At 43.8% G+C, this 27,501-nt stretch overlaps 6 protein-coding genes across 6 annotated transcripts; 4 read left to right on the forward strand and 2 right to left on the reverse strand.

The window, feature by feature from the left end:
* Window positions 1-853: 853 nt before the first annotated feature.
* Window positions 854-7,631, reverse strand: LOC109473995. The gene is made up of 10 exons (XM_019774190.1): window positions 7,423-7,631; window positions 6,026-6,174; window positions 5,031-5,489; window positions 4,553-4,765; window positions 4,193-4,357; window positions 3,432-3,578; window positions 2,753-2,908; window positions 2,180-2,302; window positions 1,813-1,919; window positions 854-1,584 (listed from the first exon to the last, which is right to left on the reverse strand). Exons 2-10 carry the CDS (start codon window positions 6,167-6,169, stop codon window positions 1,497-1,499), a joined length of 1,602 nt encoding a protein of 533 aa, XP_019629749.1. The 5' UTR covers window positions 6,170-6,174; window positions 7,423-7,631; the 3' UTR covers window positions 854-1,496.
* Window positions 7,632-7,825: 194 nt separating this feature from the next.
* Window positions 7,826-11,067, forward strand: LOC109474067. Its single transcript, XM_019774286.1, has 7 exons — window positions 7,826-7,933; window positions 8,224-8,768; window positions 8,932-9,144; window positions 9,388-9,563; window positions 9,677-9,815; window positions 10,058-10,188; window positions 10,351-11,067. Exons 2-7 carry the CDS (start codon window positions 8,229-8,231, stop codon window positions 10,559-10,561), a joined length of 1,410 nt encoding a protein of 469 aa, XP_019629845.1. The 5' UTR covers window positions 7,826-7,933; window positions 8,224-8,228; the 3' UTR covers window positions 10,562-11,067.
* Window positions 11,068-11,825: 758 nt separating this feature from the next.
* LOC109473687 (40S ribosomal protein S19) lies at window positions 11,826-15,028 on the reverse strand. The gene is made up of 5 exons (XM_019773648.1): window positions 14,921-15,028; window positions 14,310-14,383; window positions 13,357-13,457; window positions 12,649-12,832; window positions 11,826-11,985 (listed from the first exon to the last, which is right to left on the reverse strand). The coding sequence occupies exons 1-5, from the start codon at window positions 15,011-15,013 to the stop codon at window positions 11,901-11,903; spliced, it is 537 nt and encodes a 178-aa protein (XP_019629207.1). The 5' UTR covers window positions 15,014-15,028; the 3' UTR covers window positions 11,826-11,900.
* Window positions 15,029-15,275: 247 nt separating this feature from the next.
* LOC109473683 (bifunctional polynucleotide phosphatase/kinase-like) lies at window positions 15,276-18,693 on the forward strand. The gene is made up of 4 exons (XM_019773640.1): window positions 15,276-15,430; window positions 15,812-15,948; window positions 16,528-16,574; window positions 16,966-18,693. Exons 2-4 carry the CDS (start codon window positions 15,819-15,821, stop codon window positions 18,685-18,687), a joined length of 1,899 nt encoding a protein of 632 aa, XP_019629199.1. The 5' UTR covers window positions 15,276-15,430; window positions 15,812-15,818; the 3' UTR covers window positions 18,688-18,693.
* Window positions 18,694-20,086: 1,393 nt separating this feature from the next.
* Window positions 20,087-21,836, forward strand: LOC109473355. Its single transcript, XM_019773219.1, has one exon. It carries the CDS (start codon window positions 20,118-20,120, stop codon window positions 21,834-21,836), a length of 1,719 nt encoding a protein of 572 aa, XP_019628778.1. The 5' UTR covers window positions 20,087-20,117.
* A 1,299-nt stretch (window positions 21,837-23,135) lies between these two features.
* Window positions 23,136-25,137, forward strand: LOC109473688 (cleavage and polyadenylation specificity factor subunit 5-like). Its single transcript, XM_019773649.1, has 3 exons — window positions 23,136-23,254; window positions 24,029-24,229; window positions 25,041-25,137. The coding sequence occupies exons 1-3, from the start codon at window positions 23,145-23,147 to the stop codon at window positions 25,120-25,122; spliced, it is 393 nt and encodes a 130-aa protein (XP_019629208.1). The 5' UTR covers window positions 23,136-23,144; the 3' UTR covers window positions 25,123-25,137.
* Window positions 25,138-27,501: the final 2,364 nt, after the last annotated feature.

Below are 27,501 nucleotides of genomic sequence, written 5' to 3' on the forward strand. Positions count from 1 at the left end.
CGGCCCTCCCGGTCAACCTGGACTCCCCGGTCCACATGGACCCCCTGGAGAGTGTCCTGGACATCCCGATTGGACAGGAGGTAAGGATCCCATTCTGTATACGTACTGTCTACAAACTTATCCCTGTATCTGATGTTGATAACAGTGATAACATCAACAACAGATACAGGTGGGAAACCTCTTTTCTAGTAACCTGTCCAGACGGTTACAGTGCGTTCCGCGGAATCTGCAACAGGGCGTTCAACACACCCAAGTCATTCACGGCCGCGGCCGCAGCCTGCCGTGCAGACGGCGGCACCCTCGCCATGCCCCGAGACGCCGAGACCAACACCTTCCTGAAAGCCCTGTACGGGTCTGTGAGCACGAGTCAAGTTTTCTGGTTTGGTCTGCACGATCAGCGCGAGGAGGGAAAGTTTGAGTGGATAGATGGCACTCCACTTATTAATGGGATCCGGACTTACAGCTCGTGGAGCCCGGGACAACCAGATAACTGGTATCCTGGCGAAGACTGCGTTCATTATTTCCCCTCTTCACAATCGGCGACAAAGAAATGGAACGACGCGCCGTGCAACCGTACCCTCGGCTTCATATGCCAAGTCAACCCAGCTACCTGAAGCTGTGCGTAGTGGCAATCTGTCTGTTTTTCTCGTAGTTCTGATGTCGTCTGATGGACAAACGGGACCTGCCATGGAAATTTCATGACCTATTTGTTCCATTTTTAAACCTCAGTCTGCTTATCTTCTCTTTTCTGAGTTGTAGAAAATAACTTGAGAGATGTCAAAGTAAGAATGTATTCTTAAGGTCACAAAACTTTGTACAAAACCAGATGTGCACATTTTAAGTGTTAGTATCATTAAATATTACATGATCAACTAAATTGTATATTAGACACTTCCACGTAGTGGCTGTTTGTTTTTATTACGATCCCTAATATTAGTGCTTAAGCACTATTCTTCCTGGGGTCAACATAACATGATAAAATGAAACATAAGTTACAAAACTTCTACTGTTAGATTCCCATATCGGATCTATTCTTAGCAAATCAGAGATCTTTATGTGTTTATATTTATATGGGACTTATAGTAAGACAATGTGCAAGGTACAAAACATAGTAGTCAAATACAGCAACAGCAAATATAATGTCATTCACATTAACATTATTGCCAAGAACTTTATAAATGGAGAGAGTGAAATCACACGATTTACGATCACTGTATATTCATTTATGTGAATTAAAAAAATCTTCCTCTGATAAAATTTATCATAATAGAGAGACAATGTGCAAGGTAAAAATACAGTCAAATACAGCAACATCAAATATAATATATCATTCACATTAACATTGATGCCAAGAACTTTAAAAATGGAAAGAGTGAAATCACGCGACTTATATTTATTTATGTGGATTTTTAAAAATCACCCTCTAATAAAATCTAATCCGGAAAAATGGTTGGTCTCTGAAACATCTTTGGTGATGCGCGTGGTCTTCCAACTCTTCAGTGGTCAGGGTCGACTTCATACAGGAAGCCGGTATCGGGCATCAGCACCCTGTTGTAGGAAGTACTCTGCACAAACACGCGCCAACTGGCGAGGAAAAACAAAGTGCAGGGTGAGTTACTTCAAAATAACAACAACATGAGCTAAAACTTTGACACAGCTGGAAATGATGCTAAGTACATGGCCTTATATACACTTGCAAGGTAGTGTATATGTAGAGGTGTAAATGTAGGTGTTTTTTTAACTATTACAGAAGGAAGAATTTAAGTTTCTATAACATGTTAGACATGATGACAGGAGAGGAACCAGACACACCTGTCCAGTGAAGCGGGTTTGATCCTGCCTGACCCTCCAGCACCGATCATGTCACACGCCTCGGGGCCAGTGAACATGTCTCCTGTGGTCTTGTCAACCAGCACCACCTAGAGATTATCGTAGGAAATACAGCAACAAAAAAAAACACATTAGTACGGGTCTTATTGCACGACGTTTCCTCTTCTTACATTACTATAGTCGTTGTTGACAGTTGAGACCAAAAATGTTCAAAAGACACTTCATCCCAAGATAAAATAAATCTTATATTACATGTCTGACGTTTTTTTCCTCACGTAGCAGAAACCTGTATCTAAATAAGTATGTAACTATTAGCTTACTCACAAAAATGTAGCTCAAGATATCTGACCTCTTTCTTATCGGAGATTTTCTCGGGCTTGGTGAACTCGTAGAATCCCCTCCCTGTCTTGAAGATCAGACTGTTGTTCGAGACAAACGTCTTGATGTCGCACCTTTCGTCCACGGTCAGGACCTAGACAGCCGGGTGAGAATACAACAATTATTATAAAAAAACTGTTAACATTCAAAATACACAGCAGTATCGATGGCTTTACATCACCAGTGACAGTGACATGTTATATGAGGTGACATATGATACCAGAATATCTAAGAATCCTGAATTATCAATCTCCTTTATTTTACTAAAATGTGTCAAAGAAGATCATCAAAGTCAATGCAGTTTCCATCCAGCCATTCTGAACCGAAGAAAGAAACACTAGCTGTCATTTCGAGTTCATGCCACAAAGAGTCATGGTGGTGAAGAAGAGGTGAAGTAAGCACAATTCTGACCACCTGTTTTCTGTATCTGTATCTGTATAGCCGGTATAACCGCCTTTCGGCGTAACACACCAGTTTTGACTTTTGAATAAGATATCTGCCACACATAATGATATTTCGGAACAGACTACAGTTTCCTATGGACCTGGAACCTGGAGGGTTTGACAGGCACCAGGTCTCCGTCTGCGGCGCCGGCGGCGGTGAAGGTGGTCGTCCTGCCGGCCAACACGTCAAACAACTGATGGAGCTCCCGGTTCATCCCGCCGCCACCTTTTCGGGAACGAACTTCTTTCTCATAAGCCTAGAGGAACACAACAGGCTGTTATACACACAAGCAGTTCACAATGTATACAGCAACCATAAATACAAATAACGTTGGGGCATACCAAATACGGGGGATTACAAGTATTACTAGTTTAGACCCAGGTTATGTTATTACTACCAGGTAATGTTACTCTCCCAAATACCTCAAAACTGCATTTACTTTATGATATATACTTACAGTTAGAATAACCTTGGGAACCAGGCATGACTTTTTTCTCATTAATACTGGTTGTTTTAAATGATAATTGACAATCAGAGTTTGTTGGAACATGCCCACTGCGTACATAGATGCAAGCAACATGTGTTTAAGAAATAGGTTTTTGCCTTAGGCCCCATTCCCACTAGGATAAAGTTAGCCCGATCGAGCCGAATGGATTCGATCCGGCTTCGATCCGGCTTCGAGCAAGCCGGCTTCGAGCCGGATCGAAGCCGGATCAAAGCAATTCGGCTCGATCCGGACAGTCCCTACTGGAAATGGGGCATAATATGATTATTCTTACCTCCAACTGATCGGCCCCACGCTCCCGGTAACAGATGGCCATCATGAAGTCCACGATGGAGGCGAACTGGTTCAGGTTCAGGTGGCAGCCGTGCGTCCTGCGCGCCAGTTCTTTGTAGAACTTGGTGGAGGGACCCCTGTTTAGCGCCTAGCAGGGAAAAATGCCGAACTTTTCATCGAACCTCATTGGCCTTAATGGTGTATAAGCTGATGCAAGGCATGCAGAAGACGCGCCCGCTGTATCTTCTCGCTATCCATCTTTTACCTCATACAGTCGGCATACTGTATTAGCAGATACTATTTTTTAACGGTGTCGCTCAATGCAAAGCCAATTATTTTGGGCCACTTCTAGGCATAGAGCTAGAGGTACTTAAGTGAGTATAATGTAGTTATGTCAGGAGATGGCAGTGGACCTTTGTTTTGAAGCTTTGTGGATTGTAATCGGACGGAAAGCAGCTGTTTGGAAGAGAGTTCCATAATTTTGCAGTCCGGGGAAAGAAGCTGTTGTTGTAAAATGACTTTGAGACAGGTATGTTGACGGTGTATTTATGAGAACTGGAACTAGTACGCAATCCAGACACCCTTGCTGTTAGAAATAGATGACAAAGGAAATGTTACGTATGGTTCTCACAGCTGTGTTCCAAGACCATCTATACTTCCAGTTACACTACAATTGTGTCTTACTGGGCCTCAAAGATATGTCTACATGGTCGACGCCATGTCTTTGCTGTCTGTATACCCCTCCCCATCGCAAATCTTTACCTGTACAGCATAGATGTGTACACCCATCTCCAACAGCAGGTCCGTCTCCTTCTTCCAGTCGATCTTGTCCTTGTTGAGGTGGAAGTTGGGGGCGTGCGGCTCACAGTCCCCGATCATGACCAGGGAGCGCTGTGTGCCGGGGGTCCAGGACAGCTCCGTACGGACCTGGGCGGGGGATCGATGTAGCGGTAAAGCCGTGTTACGGACTCTTCATTCACCGTGTGTGAAACAAGCACAAACGCACGCACGCACAAACAAACAAACAAACAATCAAACAAACGCACAAATGAAGGAACACACACACACATGAAGAAACAAACGCACACACAGAAATCGTAATCCTTCCTGTTCCAGGCTTACCTTCCGAAGCGCCAGTTCATAACACTCGTCGAGGTCGTGGCCGTAGGTGGCCTGGACGCTGTTGGCCCAGTTGCACAGCCTCTTCTGGTCAGTAGTGAAGTCCAGCCACGTCACGTCGTAGGTGGTAGTGGCGTCCATGTAGTCTCCGTGCGCCATGAGAGCCATGCGGATCCCGGCGATATCCTTGTGTAACCTCTTCACCACGTCCTGGATCTACAGGAGTAAGTGACCGATACACGAGCATTACACTCCTGTAATGTATGCCATATGCCTGAACATTAATATTCTCTTATTGTGTTTCCCGACCCCAACACAATTCAGTAGTTAAAGTACTCTGTATTCTTTTTGAATGGTGCTGCACCCTTTGGAAGCTAATGCTATTTAAAAATTCATGGATGCAAACAATGGCTACACAGATTCCACAAATATATAAACTACAAAACGCAAAAGCTTTATTTCAATTTAAAAATGGCCTTACCTTCTTCCTGACCTCTGCAAGGCAAGGATACATGGACCCGGTGGTGTCGAAACAGAAGACAATTTCCATCGGCCCGCCTCCTCCAGGGGGTGCGGGAGGGGGAGCCGACGTCCCTGCCGCTGGTTCAGCCTCTGGTTCAGCCTTCACTCCACGTTTCTTCGTAGCGGCGGTCGCAGCCGGCGCAGCTTCGGCCTTCCTCTTCTTCCCGCCTGCAGGAGGAGTCACCGCCGGGGCCGGCTCGTCCCCTCCACCGCCGACCTCGTACAGAAACTCGGTGTCCGGCATCAGGGCTCGGTTGTACGAGGTGCTCTGGACGAAGACGTCGAAGTCTGGGATCTTGGCCAGATCGAACTTGAACTTCTTCCCGGCGTCGGCAGGGATCCCCAGCGTGGTTCTGACCGCGCTGCCGCTGATGAAGGCTCCATCTGACTTCCTGCGCGCAACGATCTCCTTGTAGTCCTGACAGAAACAGGATGGCAACAAGAGCATTATCCTTAGTTCAGTGATTAGTTAAGCTTCAACGAGAAAGCCCATCAGACTATATACAAAATTTTTCTCCAGCTAAATCTTGATACTGACAAGAGGGGTCGATCGGTGTTAATATTTTTTTTGAATGACGACCTTTATTGCACATTTTTGCCACACTGGGCTAAGTACAGGTCAAAAACAAAATGAACAGATAGAGTTAACATATACAAAGTAAAACTTACTATAATATAAATTCAACTTACCCTCGCTTTTGAGTTACTAGTATAGTAGAGATAAAGGAACAGATATGATATCCTGGAAGTTCATCTGTGTTGGTAGAAGTCATTATTTCATAAGGAACAGATATGTTTTTCGATGGAAGGTTTGTCTATTTGCATTAGGAATATACTTTTCTACAGTGCTCAAGTGTATGATTAGGGAAATAGGTTTTGTGCAAACCTATTCAGTTCATTTCTCTCTTTACTATACAATCTACATATTTCTCTAACACTACTGTAAACACATACCTGTATGATCTCTGGCTTGGTCAGCTGATAGAAGCCCTTCCCTTTCTCGAACTCCAGCTTGTGGGCCGACACGAAGTCCTTGATGGACGTCTTCTTGGTGACCTTCAAGGTTCGGAACCGGGACGACTTGACGGGAGAAGCCATGTTGCCTGACGCCATGCAAATAGAAAATGTCACAAATGATAACATACCCGGACCAGCACATGTATTCTTTAGACTACTAGTATCCAAATATGTTGTATATCTGTAGTGTATGGGTGCTGTTGACGCTGAGCACCACCTGAATTCATGATATGTGAGTGTCATTCTTGATAAATTTTCAGCCCTTTGTGAGGATATATATCGCGTGCACAACTGTACCAAGGTCAGTTAGAATGTGATCCAATGAGCAGGTACTATAAAATAAAATACTTAGTAATAGAGTATTAATTGGTAGACGCTTCAGGTATCGTCCGATACCTTTCATCAGTGCAAGTGAAAGAGACTGTTTCATCAATTTCACTTGTACAGTGATGAAAGGTGTCGGACGATACCTGAAACGTCTACCTATTGAAATTCCGATCCAGTTTGAAAAGAGTAAACTACTCTATTATTTTATTACCACCCTTGATGAGTAACCTTCACCAACGTAGCAGGTACTATATAGTTATTCGGGGAATAATCCCTAGTACGCTGTTATCTCTGGCCGATCGGCGCGTTACTCCTGCTGACCTGAAACAACCCAGGACCAAAACAGCCGCTTGTGAGAATGGCGTGTGTTACACATCTCTCAACTGTCAGGAGCTGATTGGGCCGCCCAAGGACATTATATACACTTGTAGTATAATGTCCTTGGGCCGCCGCTGACCATTGGAAGGGTTGATGTTTATAATGCACGGACTTTGAACTGCGTTAATAATGCACGGACTTTGAACTGCGTTACACAAAAATACAAAGGGTCTATAGCATTTAACTTAGTTTTAACAGCATGAAATATAAATATACGAGATGAGGTCTTGCACGCGTTGCTATACGTATGTCTGTCATGTCTGTAATACGAGATACAGCAATCGAGAAGGACGCTGTAAACACGTTTACTTAATGGCCCTTAATAATTTAAATCTACTGACGATTATATCCAAAAGTGTGCGGAAGTCAGTACTAGTAGTGACATATACATGTCATGAATGTGTACACTAACATGCTACGGTGCCCGAATGCACTTACTGTAGGCACAGCGCTAGCAACCTGTACTCGCTCCGACTTGTTATTCGTACATGTTACAACAATAGAGAACCGCTGCCATGCCAATGTCATACGGGGTCAAGGCGGCTGTAGGAACTAGGCCCGTATATTAGTATTTACCAAATAACATGGGCTACACGCACAGCAACTTGTGGGTTGCATATACGACTTACCTTGATTCAGACACCTGCACTTGGATTCAGGGTCGGCGATCGTGCTGTCTTCCTGTCCCAAGTGTTCAATCGGATGGCAGTGTGCCCTGGCGACAACTGCAGCTTGTTTTGTAGGGAATGTTCAGGGGTTACGCCTACGCGTACCCGGAAGTGATATCGATCCTGCCTAGGCACGCCATGTGACGTAGCTGACTCGTACCCAGGATGTTTATTGATCTGTACACACGATGCCCAGGCAGGCAGGGAACGGGCCCGGGCAGGATACAAACAAGCCCGGGATATCCAGCACTGCGCCTGCCCAGCCCCCTGACGTCAAACGAGCAGCCAATCAGAGAAGGGATAGCCGGCGCGGGAATCCTATATAGGAAGCAGGTTGTGTTGGGTAAGACCAGACCCACATCTACTACTACAGGTGCACTTCAAGGAGCCGTGAGGCAAGAACGAAGAGATCTTCAACTGTTAGCAGTTCAACCATCCTTCAAACATCAGATTGACGATTATACAGTGTGAGGTAAGTGTTAAATTTCCAGAACATGACTTTTCTGGCGCGTCACAGTATTACAACATGGGTCTAATGGCCTCTAATGGATACGTTATACCTGTTACCTTAATTTTCCACCGATTAAAAGTGAACTATAATAATAAGGATATTTATAAGATAATAGGGATAATTATAAGATTAAGAGATGTTACACAATCTGTTAAGGGGCTGCTAGAATATTCCGTTCGATCTAACTGATATGAAATCTATATTTGATGATCCTTAAGTTTAAGTTCATTTCAAACGCCCCGTCCTTACAGACATCATGCCTGCCGCCGTCGTTCCTGCGTTCCGCTTCGAGACCCTGAAAGTTCCCAGCAAGACGAAAATCCGCGATTTCGTCAAGAACAACAAGCTGGAGTTCGCCAAGGGGAAGGGCTTCTACCAGCTGACCAAACCCGAGACCATCCAGCGCTACAAGGAAGTGGTGGCGCGTCGCAAGACGGACGGAGCCTTCGTCAGCGGAGACGCCGTCAGGAAAGTCCTCGGCATTCCCGAGGACGACACCAACTTCTCCCTCAACAAGAAGAACATCCCGGACTTCGACGTCTTCATCCAGAGCACGTCTTACAACCGCGTCCTGGTGCCCGACACGGAGTTCCTGTACGAGGTGACGACCGCGGCGGGAAAGAGGAAGGCCGAGGCAGCCGACGTCATGATTTCGTGTAAGAAAACCAAGAAGGACGAGACCGTCCCTTCTCCGTGTGTCCCTCCACACTTCCCGCCAGGTGGCCCCATGGAGATCGTCTTCTCCTTCGACACCACGGGGTCGATGGGCGGCTGTATCGCCGAGGTCCGCAGAGAGGTACGTACATGTATTTGTGAATTTTTTTCCAAACGTATTGCCAGATTTTGTCAACACAAACAACATCGTTTGTTTACAAGATTCAAGAAGAATATCTTAAATTTTCTCTGTTTCGCTGTTTGAATCGTTCTAACGTTAACGTTGTAACCACCTGTCCCCGCAGGTCCAGGACATCATCCGCCGTCTGCACGCCGACATCCCCGGCATCCGCATCGCCATCTTCGCGCACGGGGACTACCAGGACGCCGGCAGCACCTACGTCACCAAGTGGGTGGACTTCACCACGGACGCCGACAAGCTGTGCGAGTTTGTGCGCACCGTGGAGAACACGTGCGGGTACGACGGCGACGAATGCTACGAGCTTGTCCTGCGACAGGTAAGACCAGACTCTTGCTCAGGTTCTGATTTTCTTGTCTTCGTAAACAGTGAAAGGACGGGTTGAATTTGATCTACTGGCCTATATTTGTAACCTGTGCCCTCGAAAAATGTCAGCAAAACTAGTGATAGCGGAGTTATGGAAATTTAAAATTTATGCTAGATAATGGCAACAAACGCCCGCGCGGTGACTTGGAATGAACTCTGTGTAGATCGAGTAAAAAAATCCTCCATCTTCGCACAGGTCCGGACGGAGTTGTCCTGGACGCCGGGCACGCAGCGTTCCCTGGTGCTGATCGGTGACGCCGACCCGCACGAGCCCAGCTACGGTCTCAACACCGACAACATCGACTGGAGAGAGGAGACAGACAGGCTCTACAACGAGACCGGCGTGCACATCTATGCTGTACAGGCTGGCGGGTGAGTACTGTAACACGTGTGATGCATGAACTAGTTCTCTGCTTACTTTAACGTTCCACCATCGTCAATACTTGACCAAATCTAACCCCAGATGTCCTCTTTATTGTTAACAGTTCGTCCCGTGACATGGCCTTCTACAAGGACCTGGCCAACCGGACTCAGGGCTGCCACCTGAAGCTGGAGAACTTCTCCTGCATCATAGACTTCCTGATGGCCATCTGTTACCGCGAGCGTGGACCCGACCAACTCATGGTGGGTACACCAAGCGAGATATTCCTCTTTGATTCACTTGAGATTTATGCTGGAAATGGCATCGACAATCAATGTGTAAAGCTTAAAGATTACCTTGGTTAAGCTGTTACTGCTTTGAGTACAGATCTCCGATAGTCTTCAGTGGAAAAAGGACAATATCAATGAGAAATTGTACTGCTAGAGACCACATTCGTAAACCGTCCTGTAAAACTCATCATGCACATGTCCCGTCTTTACACCAGGCCTATGAGAATGAGGTGCGTGCCCGGTACACGGCCCCCGGTGGGCCGGCCATGAACAGGGAACTACACGGACTGTTCGACACACTGGCCGGCAGGGGAGGAGATGAGGCTGAGACAGATTCTCCACCCAGGTGAGATTTTTACAAGTCTTTCCAGAGAAGCTGGATCCAAGCTACATTTGTGAGATTGTCGAGAAGAATTGGCACAAACTGAGACTGCTGTTCTAGGTTGCAATCTTTTTTCAGAGTCTTGTCTCAGTTGTCTGACTAGACATTATTTCTTGTCCCTCACAGGTTGGTCCGGGCCTCCACACCGCTCCTGACCCCGCCCACCACCCCACCGCGTGCCAGCGGACACACCCCGTCCCCACCGCGCACCCCGACACGCAGGACCAGGCTCAGCCGCCATGGCCGCAGGCGCTTCGGCAGGCGGTCACCCAGGATCGCTGCCCGGCTACTGCGCAGGTCACGCCGGCTTGTAGCCAGACAGCTGTTCTTCACTTAGTAAACATTAGATGGTTATGACTAACACTTCGCAGTGTTGCAGTGTTAGAACAAGTGTTGTATCATAATACCTGCTCTTGAATTCTACCTGTATCTGTATTCTGTATTACATGTACCTACTGCTCATCTTTGTTCATGTACAATGTACTATGCTAACTTCTACACTATATATAGGTGTATTCGCTTTTACATATTCTATGTATATATTTATATTGCAGCAGTGGCTGATGTGATAACTGCAGTAAATATTTTGTCTGTCATTAAGTTTAAAGAGATTATAAGAATTTTTGAAAAGGTGTAAATATCAATGTACTACACAATGTTGTGTAAAATGTAGTATTGTACAACTGCAGAAATCAACTATCATTGTTAGGGGATTTGTAATTGTAACAGGGAACTCCTTAACTTTTGTGTGGTTATCTTTAAGAAGAAAGGGTAAAATATTTGTATGAAAAAGAGTGAACTTAGTCACATCTGAAATGATGAGGTGAAAGTTGATCAGGTGAAAGTTGCAATAAAGTCTGTAAACCCTACCCCACTTTCATGTTCCTGATTTAAGTGTAAAGCAGTTAGCTAGGTAAAATTATTCCTCAGAATAGTAACTTTGAAACAACTAGCTATTCATCCTGAATGTTCAAGTACCCCAGTCTTTAACATTATTATTTCAACCTCATAACTATTCAACATACTAGCATCTTCAGTTCAGGGGTTGGGTGGGGACAATGTAACCCAATATACGCCTAACATTTCACCATTCAAAACTTTATAATCAAATACATGTACAAGGACCACTTTTCAGCCATTCTGTGCCCCCCAACTGAGATTGTGGGGGTTGGGTTAAAGGCATCCAATGCAATTTCAGGAAAACTGGAAATATTTTGAATAAGGCAATCTTTGTGATAGTGACACATACTGCTTCACAATCAGCATTTCATTTAAAACTGCAGAAACAAGCCCCAAGATGAGTCCTTTATTCTCTGGGTGGTACCCTAAAAATCAGCCCAGGGCCCTTTCAGTATCCATTTTCCGTCAGAATTTTTGCTCCACGAGGGTCAATATACATTGTAATAGCGTGCTTTCAACTCAGTATGTAGATAAGTGACTAGAACATTGACTTTGAAAAACCAGGTTTCCAAGCCCTATAAACTGCATTGGATGCCTTTTAATAGCCATGTACAGCTACCATAGCATACAGTCACCACTCCTGCACAATATATCAACAAACAAACAAACAAACAAACAAGGATGGACACACCAGACCAGTACTGAGGAAACCTTGGCAGTTTTATTTCTGACCAGAGGTTACTTGTATGACATGACTCTCCTGTGTTCCTCCCACATTACTGGGCCTTCCTCATAGCGGTTGCCACCTGGCCAGCGATCCGGTCGAGATCCCTCTGGCCCTGGGACGTTAACCTGCGGCCACTGGGGGAGGAAAAACAAAACAGTCAGAAATCTGATATACATACCAGGTATTGTCATTGAAGTAACATATGCCAAGTTAACAGCTGACTAAAAGACGTCAAAGGAACTCAAAAGGTTGTAAAATGAAACTGACACATCGTTTACTAAGGGAAGACCTCCTAATGTTAAGAGACATCTGCAAATTTTGCCACCATACCGCATACAACTGTTAATACAGAGATCAGTCCCTTACACCGTGTATCTGTATAGAGGTTTTCATGGACGTCATAATAATTATACAAATCTCTGCGAACAGGTGTTGGCGTGTAAACTGACTAAGTAGTAGTACATTGTATGTTGGCATGTTTAACATGTGAAAAGCCTGTAGAGCCAGTATAACTGCACTTCCTTGCAGCAGCTTCTGGTTACATAACACTGTGCCACACATAATATCTTTTGCACATCTAACTGCAATCGCTGTGAGGAAAAGCTGTCTAGTGAGGATACCCCTACTGCACTTGCTGGCAATAACTTCCACTCCACAATAGTTCTAGGGAACAACCAAGCAGCCATGTTGTGAGGATACCCCTACTGTATTTGGTGGCAAAAAGTTCCTCTTTACAATAGATCTAGCAAAAATTTTTAAAAACTAGCAGCCAAGTTGTGCCTGTAGTCTCCACCTACCCTGCAGCGTCCTTCTCCACCATCTTGATCCCCTCCAGCGCCTGTAGGACCGTCCTGGACACGCCCCGGGAACAGACACGGAACTTGGCGGGCTTGGTACCTCTGCGCTTGCGGCCGCCGTAGATTTTACACATGGCCCCGACGCCTACTCCACCACGCATGTACAAGTGTCTGGCTGTGGACGCTGGGGAGGGGGGCACAGGGAATGATTGGCCTCAACTTTTCATGATACAGTTTGCCTACCATTGACAGTGTTAGAATTACCCATCTGCAGTCTACATTTTGCCGAGAAATTTTCAATGTTGCAGAAGAAAAATTAAGCAACCTAAAATTCTGCAGACTGAAAAAATCATTCAGCTTAGGGGTTCAATGGTGTCTGTATTGTTTAGGAGCTTTTGTGCTTACTACTGACTTTCTATAGTGGTATATACTAGTTATGCATGTATTTTTCAAAACATGCAATTTTGTATGGGTTTTGAGTCAGGGCATAAAAGTGTATATTTGCAGAATGTATTTCCAAATTGCAGAATGATATTGTGAGATTCTGCCATATTGCAAAACATTGAAAAAAGTATTTCTACCACTGATTGATGATATAGAAGTATTATTCTTTAGGCAGTGGAAACATTTCACCCATGGTAAAAATGCTTCTGGCTCTCTTAACACAGCACAACAATTCAAACTGGCAAATACATGACATGTCCTGACCTGCTCTGAGGTAAAACCAGTCAGGGTCGTAGGGTGCCAGTTCCTTGTGGGGAGCTGTCTTCACCAGGTCCACCCATTCAGGCAGCCTCAGCTTACCTGACCTACAGGACAACAGTGGGACATTTCTGGTCAGGCACAAATTTCATCCAAGCTGTAGTATTTTAACTTCTGTCTCTCTGCACTAGAAAACTATTGCTCTCATCTGCTAGAAACTTATCTAAATGTTATATTAACTTAATAAGTTATGTAGCTGTGAATGTTGAAGTAACACCGGTAATGACTGCAAGGTATGGTTGTCAAATGAAACATGAAAAAACCATATGCACTAACTTTGAACGTTCCGTTGTTAGAATACAACATTGTACAGATTTACTAATTTTGAGGGCCAGTACAATTATGTTGTAACTGTTTAGGGACAGCAAATCACATTCTATACAATTATGCATACATCTATGATAATCCATTAAGTTTTGTGGCCTAACTAAAACATCAAGTCAAGATGGTATGCAGGTATGCAGGTTAAGTCTGTAGCACATAATTTTATACATTGTGAAACAAAATCATTGTACACTAATCTCATCAAGTATCAAGTACAAAAATCACACGGGATGAGGAAGGGTTTCTTCTCTTCAACTTCAAGAGTCACAAGGGTGTGGAACTCTCTTTCCCAGGAAGCAGTGTCTAGCAAATCAGTAAATGAGTTCAAGAACCATATTGCACACGAGTGGAAGAATCACCAGGATATGTACAACTACACCTTTACGTACTGAACACATGAGAAGAATTGCTACCGCCGAAACTACCCGAAGTGCGGTCTCATTACCCACATAGGGTACCTATTGACCGGCTACAGGTGAGAAATACAGGTGAGAAATGTCTAATTGGTTCAGAAGGTAGAAAGTACTCATGTACGGTACAGTACGGTCTACACACAATTTTTTTCAGTAACTTACTTCTTGAGGAAGGCCGCAAAGGCCTTGACGAACTCTTGCTGGTTCACGTCTTTTACTGTCACACCACCAGGCATCTGTGAGGAAGCATAAATATACCTTAAGTTTTGTATGACAGCAATCACCTAGTCAAGCTACAAAATATCTTAACACAAAAGGGACAGTAAATGGCTTGGTAAAGGGTGGCAAAAAATTTCATTTTATCCTAGATGGGGGGGGGGGCAAAATTTGTGTATGATGAAACAGGTTTTTCTGGAAGACATTTCGTACTTGGTTCAACTCTTGAAGACAAAAAATAGTTAACTTAGGTAGCAGAAACAATTGGGTAGAGGAAATAAGATAGTGGAGTACAGACGTTTCATGCTATGAGCAGCTGTGTCTAAAACGATCGGCATCCGCCATTTTTTACTATGACCATGTGCATGCAAGTCGCCAGAAAGAAAGCGAGATCAGGCCCTTTTTTCCAACACATTAGTCGCTATGGAGACACCTTATATCATCTCGTTGTAATCTTGGATACTTTTTTGTTCATTTGGATCGAATTTTTAATGCATGGTATACATTGGAACAGAAATATTGGCCATCAAACGCGTAAAGTGAAATCTCAGACCTACCTTGAAAATGGTGGCAAGGGAAAGAGGCCGAGAAAGGGAAAATATCCCGGATGCCACGTGAACCTTCGCGAGATTTGACTCAATGACTAACATTTCTGCAGTTTTTACAAGAGTCGCTAGCTGTCATTGCTGCGCGGTCCTTTAAATGTTACATTCATTCCTCAAACCATGGATTGCTTCTAGACTTACAAACCATGTATTGCACCAATAATGCATCAATGCAATTCTCTGAAGTGAAGAATGTGTCAGTTGTGTAATATATAGTAATCTTGATTTGCAAAACTAAACATGCGTGGTCCAGAAAACTACAGAACTAGAAATCTGCAGTACTAAACTGCTCCGTTCGTGTCGCTTATTCAGACTGTGACCCGAACACATGTGTTCCAGCATGAGGGGCGTACTCGTATCCCTCTAGTACAAAATACCTGGTTTAGAAGAGCTGAATCTGGTCGTCATTCGCTGTAAAGCAGTTGAAATAGAACCAAGACCATCACTAAGTGATACAGACAGGTAAACATTGTCCCTTTGAACGATAAAATTGGTTTGAAATTCATTGTGGGTGTGGGAGGGGGGCAGGAAAATTCTCTTGAAACGCTCTTCTTGCCTCAATTATGTTTTGGCCAATGAAAGTTTTGATAACATGTATACAGCATAATTATTTGTACGATGCTTAGTAGCTTCCAGAAATTGAGCTCATATATTCAGTATTCTTCAAATTATTACATAGTTATAACGTTACAACTTTCCCCCCAATTATCACCAACTGGCTGCATAAATTTAATAATTAGGAAAATGCTATTCCATAGATTGAATAACATTAAGGAAGTTAACGTTACTTCATGTAACAACAGTAACTGTTTGGGCAACACTGATGATCTTGTATAATTACAGAAGTGAGATGGACCAGTGTGTGCTTGTGTCAGCTGACAACAGCCACGCCCCCATCCCCCTGTCACATGACCAGCCTGTGGTCCTGGGGCGGGGTCCACTAACCAGAATAGCTGACAAGAAATGCTCCAGACAGCAAGGTACATCTACATCCTCCATAGTATTACACTCCATAGTATTTTTATGTCCTACTGTAACCTGTGTTTATTTAGGATTCTTAATACTCAGCATGTGTCCACTGTGAAACAACTAGACTTAATACCTTAGGCCTAGGAAAAAAAATGTTGTTTCCTGTTTCCCGACTGACCCTAGAAAAACCTGCCGACCCTAGACTTTTTTGGGGTTGGACCCCTGCATGATCTGAAACCTGAGTGATAAAACATTCTACAATTGGTTTTCTGACATTGACATTGAAAATAAAAGTGTCCTCATGCAAGTTTTACTTTGTTAAACTGTATTGTATAAGTTAGACCCCTATATAGATATCACTGAAGTCTAAAAAAGAAAAAAAAAAAGATAATCCCTACCTACCGACCCTAATTTTTGCAGGACTGAAACAGGAAACAACCTTTTTTTTCTAGGCCTTCATAGACCTTAGTTCCTCCTGTGCCTGCATGATGGCACATTGGGTGGCAAGTTTCCACTTCCTTTTGTCAGCAACTACTGTTTGAGAGTATGATTCTATACAGCTAACCTTGTTCTTATCTTGTTATTTCCAGTTGAACTGACTGTGGACATTGAGAAGAAAAGTGTGACACTGAAACAGGTTTGTTTCCCATTCAGCAGTTATATTGTTGTGTATACTCCATAAACTAAACCTCTCTCGTAAGATTCACCCTTAAATAATATGATTTAGAAAAAAAAGTGGTGAACTTTGGGCCCCCTCTATCATATAGTTATATACTGTAATGTAGGGTATCATCTCTTCTAATAAAGTTCTATGATGTAGGACTAACAGGTGTATTATCTACTAGTAATTATGTTGTACTCCAAGAACTAAATAGACTTTCAGGAGTTGCATAGAGATCTTAAACAGACATAATTTGCTCTGTAAAAGAAATACATGTACATGTACAATGAAGTCTTTCATACGTTAAGTAAATCAATGTGGAATTATGACATTTTTTGCTTTGTATGTTTGTTTATTTGTTACACAGTTGGGTGCCAATCCCTGCAGTGTTGGAGGAAAAGAGCTCAACTCAAATGAAACCACCACCCTGCACCATGGGCAAGACTTCTGTATGCTGTTTGACAAGTTCCCTCAGCGTGTAGAATTTTCTTCATACACAGACACCAAGAAGCCCCAAAATAAGCCAAAAGAGGCTAAGACTAAAAAACAAGACACTGATAGTTCTTCATCAAGTAAAAATATCCTGCACTTTTTCCAGAAGAAACAAGGGGTCAAAAGACCACCCAGTCCCGAGGCAAACCCTTTACCTGTAAAGAAACTAAAGCCTGGGAAGAAGTTGGCGGCCATGTCAGACAGTGAGGGGTCAGAGAATGATGATGACATTGTGCAGGGCAGGGGGGTTAACCCGGGGAAGTCACCAGCAAAGGAGAAGCTGAAAGACATGTCAGACAGTGAAGAGTCGGACTCAGAACACAGGAAAGACATCCAGGAGAGACTGAAACGTTTGGGACAGATGTATGAGGCACAGTCTCCAGAAAAAGGAGCAGCAAAACCAGAGAACACAGGAGGGAAAGTTAGACCTGGGGGATCAGCCATGTCAGGTACACCAACCACTGATGCATGCTGGGAAGAATTTGGTGAACTGCTAGTCTATACCAGCAAGGGTGTACAGGGTTGTAGTAAGGTCGCCAGTTTTGACATTGATGGAACGATTATCGTGACCAAATCTGGGAAAGTGTTTGCACAAGACACTTTTGACTGGAAAATTGCCTTCTCAGAAGTTCCTGGGAAGCTGAAGAAGTTGATTTCTGAAGGATACAAGGTCGTCTTCTTCACCAATCAGATGGGAATCCAAAGGGGGAAGATCAATGAGAAGGACTACAGAAGGAAGGTGGAAGACATAGTGGCCAAGCTTGGCATTGCAGTTCAAGTTTATGTTGCTAGGGGGAGTGGGAAGTACAGGAAGCCTGTAACAGGCATGTGGGACCATCTAGTGGAGAGGGGAAATGATGGTGTACCTGTGGACAAGGATGCCAGCTTCTACATCGGGGATGCAGCAGGAAGACTGGTGAACTGGGCCCCGGGGAGGAAGAAGGACTTTGCCTGCAGCGACCGTCTGTTTGCGATAAACATCGGACTCACCTTCCACACTCCCGAGGAATATTTCCTCGGCTACAGGAAGGCCACGTTCAAGCTACCCGACTTTGACCCAAGAAAGCTGGATGCGGATGGTCCTCTGTACGCTCAACCCACTCTTTTGTCCTCGGCACCCGAGGTTATAGTGATGGTGGGATGTCCCGCTTCGGGAAAGACGTTCTTCGTCAAACAGAACCTGGTGTCCCAGGGGTACGTCCACGTGAACAGAGACGTGCTGGGTACGTGGCAGAAGTGCGTGGCGGCGTGCAGCCAGGCGCTGGCCGGCGGGAAGGGCGTGGTGGTGGACAACACCAACCCTGACGTGGAGTCCAGGAAGCGGTACGTGGACTGTGCGCGCCAGGCGAAGGCGCCGTGCCGCTGTTTCGTGATGGACAGCTCGCTGGACTTGTGTCGCCATAACAACCGGTTCCGCGACATGACCTACACGGGTGCGGGGCACGTGAAGGTGGCGGATCCCGTCATATTCTCATTTCGGAAGAAATACGTGGAACCTCAGATATCCGAGGGGTTTGACGAGATCATAAAGGTGAACTTTGTGCCAAAGTTTGAAGACAAGAAGCTTGAGGCCATGTACAGGCAATTTTCAGGTTAGGTCTGGACGAAGGTCACAAAAGCAAAGTAAAAAGCATCATTTTCTTCTTAGTTTACATAGCAAATAGTTCACAACAAGTTGGTAGTGCCAAATGGAAAGAACTATTCCATACTTCTTTTTATGACAATGTTCTGTACTGGGTTATTTCATTCAAATAGTTATAGTCAAGTCCTGTTAAGGTAAGAAAAAGGAACACCAAACCATGTCACCAATGATACAAGGTAACAGAAATTATACAAAGCCCATGCTTATACATGTGAATCAACTACATGTACGATGTATCTTAATGTAATTGTTTATTTCAGGCTTGACGGCCCAAATTGACAAACACATACGCAAACATATCTCAAAAATTTTACTAAACACTGTATACCTACAAAAGAATATAATGTAATATACAAAGGTAAGGCCCAATTAATGAAACAGTCATAAAGTTTCCAATTTCTGAGCACATTGCAATTAAATGTCACTAGTAATACCAAAATCAAATTAAAATTACTGATACAAATTAAAACATCAATCAATGTTGCTAACACAAATGTTTAAATAAGTAGGTTCAGGTACAAATAGGAAGGTTCTATGCAACCAACGAGGTTAGAAAGATGCAACTGTACCAGACATGCAGAAATGTAGGTCTGTATGACTGTTGTGATTCTTCTAACTTAGCCTAACTCCAGGCGTGTTTGAGGCTCACTCCATTGTCTGAGGTTTATAAAGAAGAGAAACAGTGCTTCAGATTGCACAGAAAGCTGCTTCCAATATTTTTACATTACATGGTGTGTAATGGTGTGATGACCAGATGATGATGATAGTGTGTAACGTTATTGCCTTGTCAAAGAAGAGGTAGGTAGCAGCAATAGGGAACCAGCAGTAACTATGGAGGATGGCAACCTGTCTACAGACGAGATGTCCCAAATGGGAGTTTCCTCTAATGGCTAGTTCCTCTTTAATCAGATGACTGTCGTAACCCGAGGCATTATTTTTATTCTTTTGTCAAACCAAATTGGATCTTTACTTCCTACAAGTGTGCTGAGAGCATGGTTACTTTCTTCTGGTTCGCACCCGGAGATGAATTTTACACTTTAGGATTATATCATTTATTGAATGCACTTTTCGTTTCTTTCGATGGCAAGGCAAGGAGTTCCTGAATAGTGTCGACGTCCCACTATGAGTTTCAGTTAATCTCCAATCAGATTCTGTGGGGCAAGGGGAGTCTATATTGGCCTCTTGTAGTTTTTTTACTGTAGGCCAGCGGATACAGGCGGCAAAATATAGTCTCCCCTTGCCCCGTGGAATCTGCTTGGAGCCTTGTTTTAAACAATGCTCACTGTAACTTAATCATGCGCAACCCTCCGCGTCACAAGGTGAAGCAGAAACTTGACGCCTTGGGCAATTCTGGTTTCAAAACTAGGGCGAGGTGTGCTTCAACCATGGCTGCGGATCGTACGGACCAGTGCCGCCTTTCCTACATTTATGGAGTCCTCGCTGTCTGTTTCGCGGGATTTTGTTGGTGCCAAGAAGTGAAGACCGTATCCGTCTTCGAAAATGCCGACGTCGGGACAGCAGTTGTCAACATTCCTCTACTTTTCGGCATTACAGCACACGTGCACACGGAAAAAGCGGAACTTCCGTGTTCTGTTTTAGACGGAGACCGGTATGGCCGCTTCGCCGTGGACGAAAACTGTACCCTTGTTGTCGACAATCCCTTGGATTACTCGGTCCAGTCGGAATATGTTCTTAAAGTCCTTATCTCAGGACGGGTCCACCGAGAGGTGAAGGTAAGGCTACAAGTCCATGACGTCGTGGACTATCCCCCGGTCTACAACATCACCTGTGAGACACCTACAGTTAAACAGAATGGGGAGAGATCAACATATTTATTTCAGGTGGATGGGAAAGGAGAGGGTGTAACGAGCGACGGAGACGTTCTTTCAGCTAAAGTAAGATATCCTAAACCGAATTGGGATCTCTTGCCTTCAGATCACCCACAGCTCATGGTGAACACGGACAACGGGGACTGTAGGGTCGATCTGTTTTGGGCTGTCTATCAAGCAATCGACGAAGCAATTGTTGATAAGCTCTGGTTGACAAAGGTACATTCTACAACATGTTTCAGTGGGCCTGCCTCCGATCTTAATAGCTCAGTCTTCATGATAAATTTAATCGATAAGGAAGCAAACTATGATCCTCGGCTGAGTTACGTAAGAGAGAACGTCCCTGACAGCTGGATGGAAAGTGATTTTCAAAAGTATATTGTCTATTTTTCTGTGACAACAATGTCAGGAGACAAGCGACGTTTCGTGTGTCAGCTACCAGAAACAATGCCCTCCATCAAAATTAGACCAGTAGAAGAGTCTTTAATGACAGTTGACATTGTTGCCTTCAACTACATGTGGGCAGAGATCAAACCAGTCGGCTGTCCGCCAGGAAGATACGGCTGGGCATGTCAGAACATGTGTATATGCAGGAACGGGGCATATTGCCATGCCTTCAATGGAGCCTGCAAGTGTCAGCAGGGGTGGACAGGTGTGGCCTGTGATATTCCCAAAGATACCGTCTCCATTGTAGCGACACCTAGCGATCCTCGCGATTTGTACATCTCCGGAAACGTGACACTGCGCTGTGAAGTGTACGATGTCGACGTCGTGACAACGTCCTGGATATTTCCAGATGGGTCTGCAAAAACAACGACAGGTGCCGACGGCACTGAAATTACGATCTCCGACATAAAGACAACAGACAATGGACCCTACACCTGCCAGGTTAACGACTCACGTGGGGACGTTTTCAAGACAGACGTTGTGCTGAACGTGGATAGTTGCCCTCCTGACAGAACAGGCCAGCACTGCGAGGACGTCTGCGGCTGCCGACAGGGTGCCAGTTGTGACCGGTGGGCTGGCTGCGTGTGCCCCGCTGGATGGACGGGACGCAGGTGTCAGACCGCGTGTCCGCAGGGCACGTACGGGTACGGCTGTAGGGAGACGTGCGAGTGTGAAAACGGCGCGTGTCTGCCTAGCGACGGCGTGTGTAACTGCACAGAGGGCTGGTTCGGACAGGACTGTAGCAAGCCCTGTTTACCTGGACGTTACGGGTGGAGCTGCCATCAAATCTGCACCTGCAAAAACAACGCCACGAGAATGTCCGACTGACCTGTACGGAATAATGACGTCGTGTTGGGCGGCTGACCCATCGGCAAGACCCAGTCCTGAAACACTTATCGAACGCATTCATAAAGTACGGATGGACAATTGTCTACTTGTTGAGTTTGAGACTTCAGTTTAGTATTCATCATCTTTCCTGTATACGAGTTTGTAGTCAGTTAAGTAGTCATGGTAATTATCATATTCGGTTTCTCGTGTTTCTTATTATATCATACTTATCATACCAAATATGTACTGGGGCGTGCAGCAATATTACGTTAAAATTACATTAAGCGGCATGTTTCGTCATGTGCATATAGTTTTTCGATGCATATTATACTATTTTACGGAGGTAGTGGATATGATTTGATTGTATCAGCAACTTTTATAATAGTCTGCGTAACTTGGTCGCAGTGTACGTGTCTACTTGTTTGTACCTTAGTACTTGGTTGAAATAATAAAAATTAAAATACGAATGGTTTTGCACATCCACTACTGACACTACTATATGGCGTTTTGACGGAAAAAGAACCTCACTTCAAACCTTTCAAGCCTTACTTCAAGCCTTACTTAAAACCTTACTTCCACGCCAAAAATGTATTTTATTATAACCCAAAACTCAAACTTCTGCTTGGAGAGTAGAGTGCCCTACGTCTAATCGACCCACTAGACAGCGATAGTTTGTAAATGTCACACAGACTACGATCAAGACCTCGATTCTCTTTATTCCGTAAATCAAACATGAGTCGATATTACTCCAGTAACAGGTAGGGCAGTTTTTGAGGTAGCCTGGGTGGCAGACCCACATCACACCACTCGGCTCAAAGTTATTTTGTGTGTAGGATAACTTTGAGCCTACTGTGCTGTGGGTCTGGCACCCAGGCTATTTTTTAGGCGTGATTAACGTGAGAGAATCGTGGTCTCAGACTTTCTTTTACTAGCCTCTACCAGGCTTAGAGAGGCGGCTGGAAGGGCTAGAAATCGCCAAATAGAGAGACAACATGCCGGGTGAGTTTATTGGTCCGCTAGAGAGTATACTAGTGGTTTGCCTCCTCCCGAAGCTAGCCTCTACCAGGCTTCGGGGGGGAGGCTGGAAAGAGTAGAAATCGGCCAAGTAGAGAGATAGCATGCCAAGGGAGTTGGTCCGTGGAGAGAACAGTTCGCTGCTCTCGAACTCCCTTGACATGCTATCTCTCTATTTGGCTGATTTCTATTCTTCTCAGCCACCTACCGAAGCCTGGTAGAGACTTTACAAGTTACGCGCCAAAAACGGTGACCTCCGACCTTCGCGACGCATGCGTCACACGTTCACCCAAGATGTCTGTCGTTCAGCGCACTCCAGCGGCGGGATGGCCGAGAAACACCTCCCAGTACGGCGGGCAGTACGGCTCCACCCGCTCCCTCACCCTGGACAGGACCATCAACCTGTAGGTTCAACACACACCAAATATCAGCTCACGGGGCGGCGTGGTTTTGGAGCAGGAGGGGTGGCTTGGGTTGGGGTGATGGGACACACATGGATGTAGCAAAATAATAATTTGTTTCAGGTCTCATCATCAGAAAGCCTCTGTGTCCTAGAAAAGTGTTCTTGTGGAACTGTGAAGAACTGTGTAATAGTGTGATAGTGTAGATTTTTGCAGATTTTTTCAAGACATTGTTATATCTTGAGCTAGGCATGAGATTGCATAGTGTTTGTTGTGTGCCCCCCTCCCCACAGAAGGTTTACTTTTATAACAATGCATTTCAATGTGTTACGGGATATAACATTAACAATGATACATACATGTACAATGTATTTGGTATGCATTCTTATAAGCGGTAGTGTATTACATTATGTTACACCTGTACATATCCACGATACAAAGAAAATGTTTATCAGTCAGTACAAAACATTTGAAGCATCTGGTGGTGACACTTGTTGTTGTAACTGATCTAATTTGCATAATTTATTTTAATGAGGTAAAAATTATGCAACCAAACACATAACACTTTTACAGATCATTTTTTACAGATCATAATACTCCTGTACTTGCAAAAAAGATGTGTTATTGTGTGTGAGTTTTCAATTTAGGCATGGTAATAAACTTCTCACTTCTTGCCATGCCTTCTAGGTAACGTTACATGTATTGGTAATGATTTAGTTATTGTATCAGGAAAAAACCCTTTGTACATGTATGTATACCATGGCATATCTTGAGCAGGTATCCCCTCACAAACTACACATTCGGCACCAAGGAGCCCCTGTATGAGAAGGACAGCTCGGTACAGGCGCGGTTCCAGCGGATGAGGGAAGAGTTCGACAAGATCGGGATGCGGCGGTCGGTGGAGGGGGTTCTACTGGTGCACGAACACGGCCTGCCGCATGTCCTGTTGTTACAGCTGGGGACCACTTTCTTCAAACTGTGAGTATCAAGCATAGGTTTGGTCTTTGATGTGGTTAGATATTTAGCATAAGTTTTCTTAAACGACTCTGTCATGTGGCATCTGGTGGCGTAGTGATAAAACCTATGAAACTGTGGGACCCGGGTTCGATCTCGAGGCGTACCCAGGACATGTCTGGACATGTGTCCCGGCGTTGTGCCTTTGGGAAGGGCACTTTACACGAGTTTCCTCACTCCACCCAGGTGTGAATGGGTAGTGGGTACCTAACTTTGGTTGGGGAAAGTCGTATTGAGGTCACCTGGTGGTGCCGAATGGCAGCCACACAGACCCTTGCGACAACTGCACAAATGTGTGTGGAGCAAATATGTAATATGTGTCATGTGTATTATGTGATTGTAAATCAATTAAGTGCTATAAAAGGCTGCGATTGCACGGGAAATGTTTGACCAATAAACCATTTATTAAAAGATAAATCCTTGAATGATACTTTATCATAATGCCTTGGTCAGCAAATGTTGACAGGAACATCTCCCTATCTTTACCTCACTTTGTCTTGTAAGTAAAACAACTTGCATACCAGAAGGAAGCTGCTTTTGAGACTACCCTATCAAAAAAGTAACATATAATTGAAACATAGAAGTAGTTTTGAATTGACGTATATTATTATAAAATCAGAGAATATCTGGATTGCCTTTCTGGATGTCTAGTCAGAAATGCCACCTTGCAATGATATGCCAAAGTGCAGCTGCAACATTTGCGTCATACAGTAGACCTGAGCCTGACGGTATCATTTTTTTAAACCTCTGTGTTTTGTTGTTCTGTCCCACACAGACCTGGAGGGGAGCTGAATGTGGGGGAGGATGAAGTGGATGGGCTGAAGAGACTGATGAATGAGGTAAGACTAAGAGTATGACAGGCTTGGAATGACTAATCGTGTATTGCATGGTTCTGGGTTTGATTCTCACTTAACATTGTTCCCCCTTCATTTTCAGCACTTTCTTCTATCTTTGTTTAACTCTCTCCTTGCTGGCAGATAATGTAACTACCACTGAGTACCAGTAGTAACAATTGGGTGCTTATGCCACGGCAAGGAGAAGGTTAAACAGATAGAATATTCCTATACTGTTTTGTCAACTGTGTTATATCCCAAATAGTTAACCTTGTTTTATCCCAAAACCTGCATGCAATCTACCAATACATATTACAAGGGGGTTATCTGATTCATGCATGTACTAGTATGTGTATGTATCTTTGACAATAATTTATTGTTGTTATTTTTTTGAAACCGTAAACTTGGTACAATTCAAGCTTTGTTTTTTCATCATTTTGTATTGTCTGAAGTATTCTTGGCCCATAGACTGACTTACTACTAGCATGTTGTTCTAAAGTTATGGAGGGTTTGCGTAAGACACAGAACATGGTTCAACTTTTCTAACTCATACTAATGAGTCATACATATTTGTATTGCCTGCCACACAACCCTGAGTTGACTGTGTGGAATCACTGGAAAATAAACCATGCAGTTCTAGAGCAAAGTGACAGAGGACTCTCTTGGCCATCTGAAAACAATGGGAAACCTTGAAACAAGATTGAAGATTCAAATACATGTAATTATAAATGCACAAAAACATTCCATAGGTATTAATGACATTTCATTTTATTACACACTGAAAATCCCGTTTGTCCATTGTCTACTTTGTGAGGCCTTAAGAATCCTAATACAGATAAGAGCAGCAAATTTCTATACTGTAGACAGTAGTACAATTTGAAGACAAATGAGAAAATCGACTTTATGGAGAATCATTTCCATGCAAACCGTTCTTAGCAGTCTCTGCCAGTTCATGTCATAGCAGTTTATAACCTGAGCTTATCACAGTTTGGATCATGGTAGATAAAGTTACCGGTGACGGTGAGGAATCTTTCAGAACCAAGAGCCCTCTGTCTTGTCACGCCGGTACTTCAAGGTTACATGAGTAGGCAGAGCTCGACAGAACTAAGGAGTTGTACTAGCCTGTTGCTACTGTAAGGGTACTACTGATATAATATACATGAACACGGTCTGCCATGTAAGTGATAGACTATGTCATGCCATGTAGTCAAAGGCTTCTACTATTCATATAATATATTGACTGATATAGAAATGTTAACGAAATGTTTTCAAAATATTCATGTCATTGTGTGTAGGTATTATTGAAGGAGTTGATATTGAAAGTTCAATCATTTTTCTTACTTGACATTTTAGATTGTACCACAAACACCTTGGAATCCCATCACTGATAATTATTTTCTTAATTATCACCTTTCCTAAATAATACAAAGAATTGAATGTAATAAAGCTGCTAAGCACTAGTTAGCAGAATTGTGGAAAAAAAACGCAACATATAATTGCAATATTATGATAAGTACCTTTTAAAATTTTCCAAGCTTTTAGAATATAGTTATAGAAGATGTATCATGTTCTTAATAGAGACATTTGGGGAAGGACAAAGAATTCTAACATGAGCTGCTATGTTCAACCTTTAAAACAGTGGGAAACAGAAGGGGTTGTAGTGATTTGTTTTCCCTTCATGACTCAGGCCAGGACAGGTCATGCATAATGCCAACCTTGTTTTATATTATCACATGTGATATAGTTTTTAGGGACCCTGGGCAGCAAATGATAAATACACTCAGTTGAACGTGTCAGAAGAGTAATTTCATCCACAATAGACCTCATGAAATTTTCAACATGGTCATTTCTCTACCTCTAGTCTGTGTTATCGAGAGTTATTGGTGGTATTAGGACAGGAGGAAAGGTAACAAGTAGAATATGAGTTTATTTGATGTATCTATTTTGTGTAAGTCATAGAAGTTCATTTTTTGCTGTCTGTGTTATTCAGTTTGGGGCAGAAAAATCTCTTTTTGTAGAACCAGGTAATTTATGCCATTATGTAGTTTTCACCTTTTTATTCATAGTAACAAAAGCTTGTATTGCTTGATAATGTAGGGTAATTGACATTTTTATGAAATGCATGAAGGCTGAAAAAAATTGCCTCAATCAAATGCTGATAATGTGGCATTGTGAACCTTCCTCCAGCCCATGCATAATGTACAAGTGATGGATAATATGCTGGAGACCAGGCTTCTATTCTGGGGTTGTCTTTGTCGGGGTGTGAAGGTGGAGAATTACCCGGCAGCAGATTTATACCGCAGCTATTCTTCTCAATATGGGCAAACTCCCCCGCTCCCTCTCACCTCAAGATTGGGAGTCATTTGCAAGAGATGGGGTGCGTGGCATCTTGCATTTACCGGG

The sequence above is a fragment of the Branchiostoma belcheri genome, unplaced genomic scaffold, assembly GCF_001625305.1.
Source record: "Branchiostoma belcheri isolate BF01 breed outbred unplaced genomic scaffold, Haploidv18h27 scaffold3, whole genome shotgun sequence".
NCBI lineage: Eukaryota > Metazoa > Chordata > Leptocardii > Amphioxiformes > Branchiostomatidae > Branchiostoma > Branchiostoma belcheri.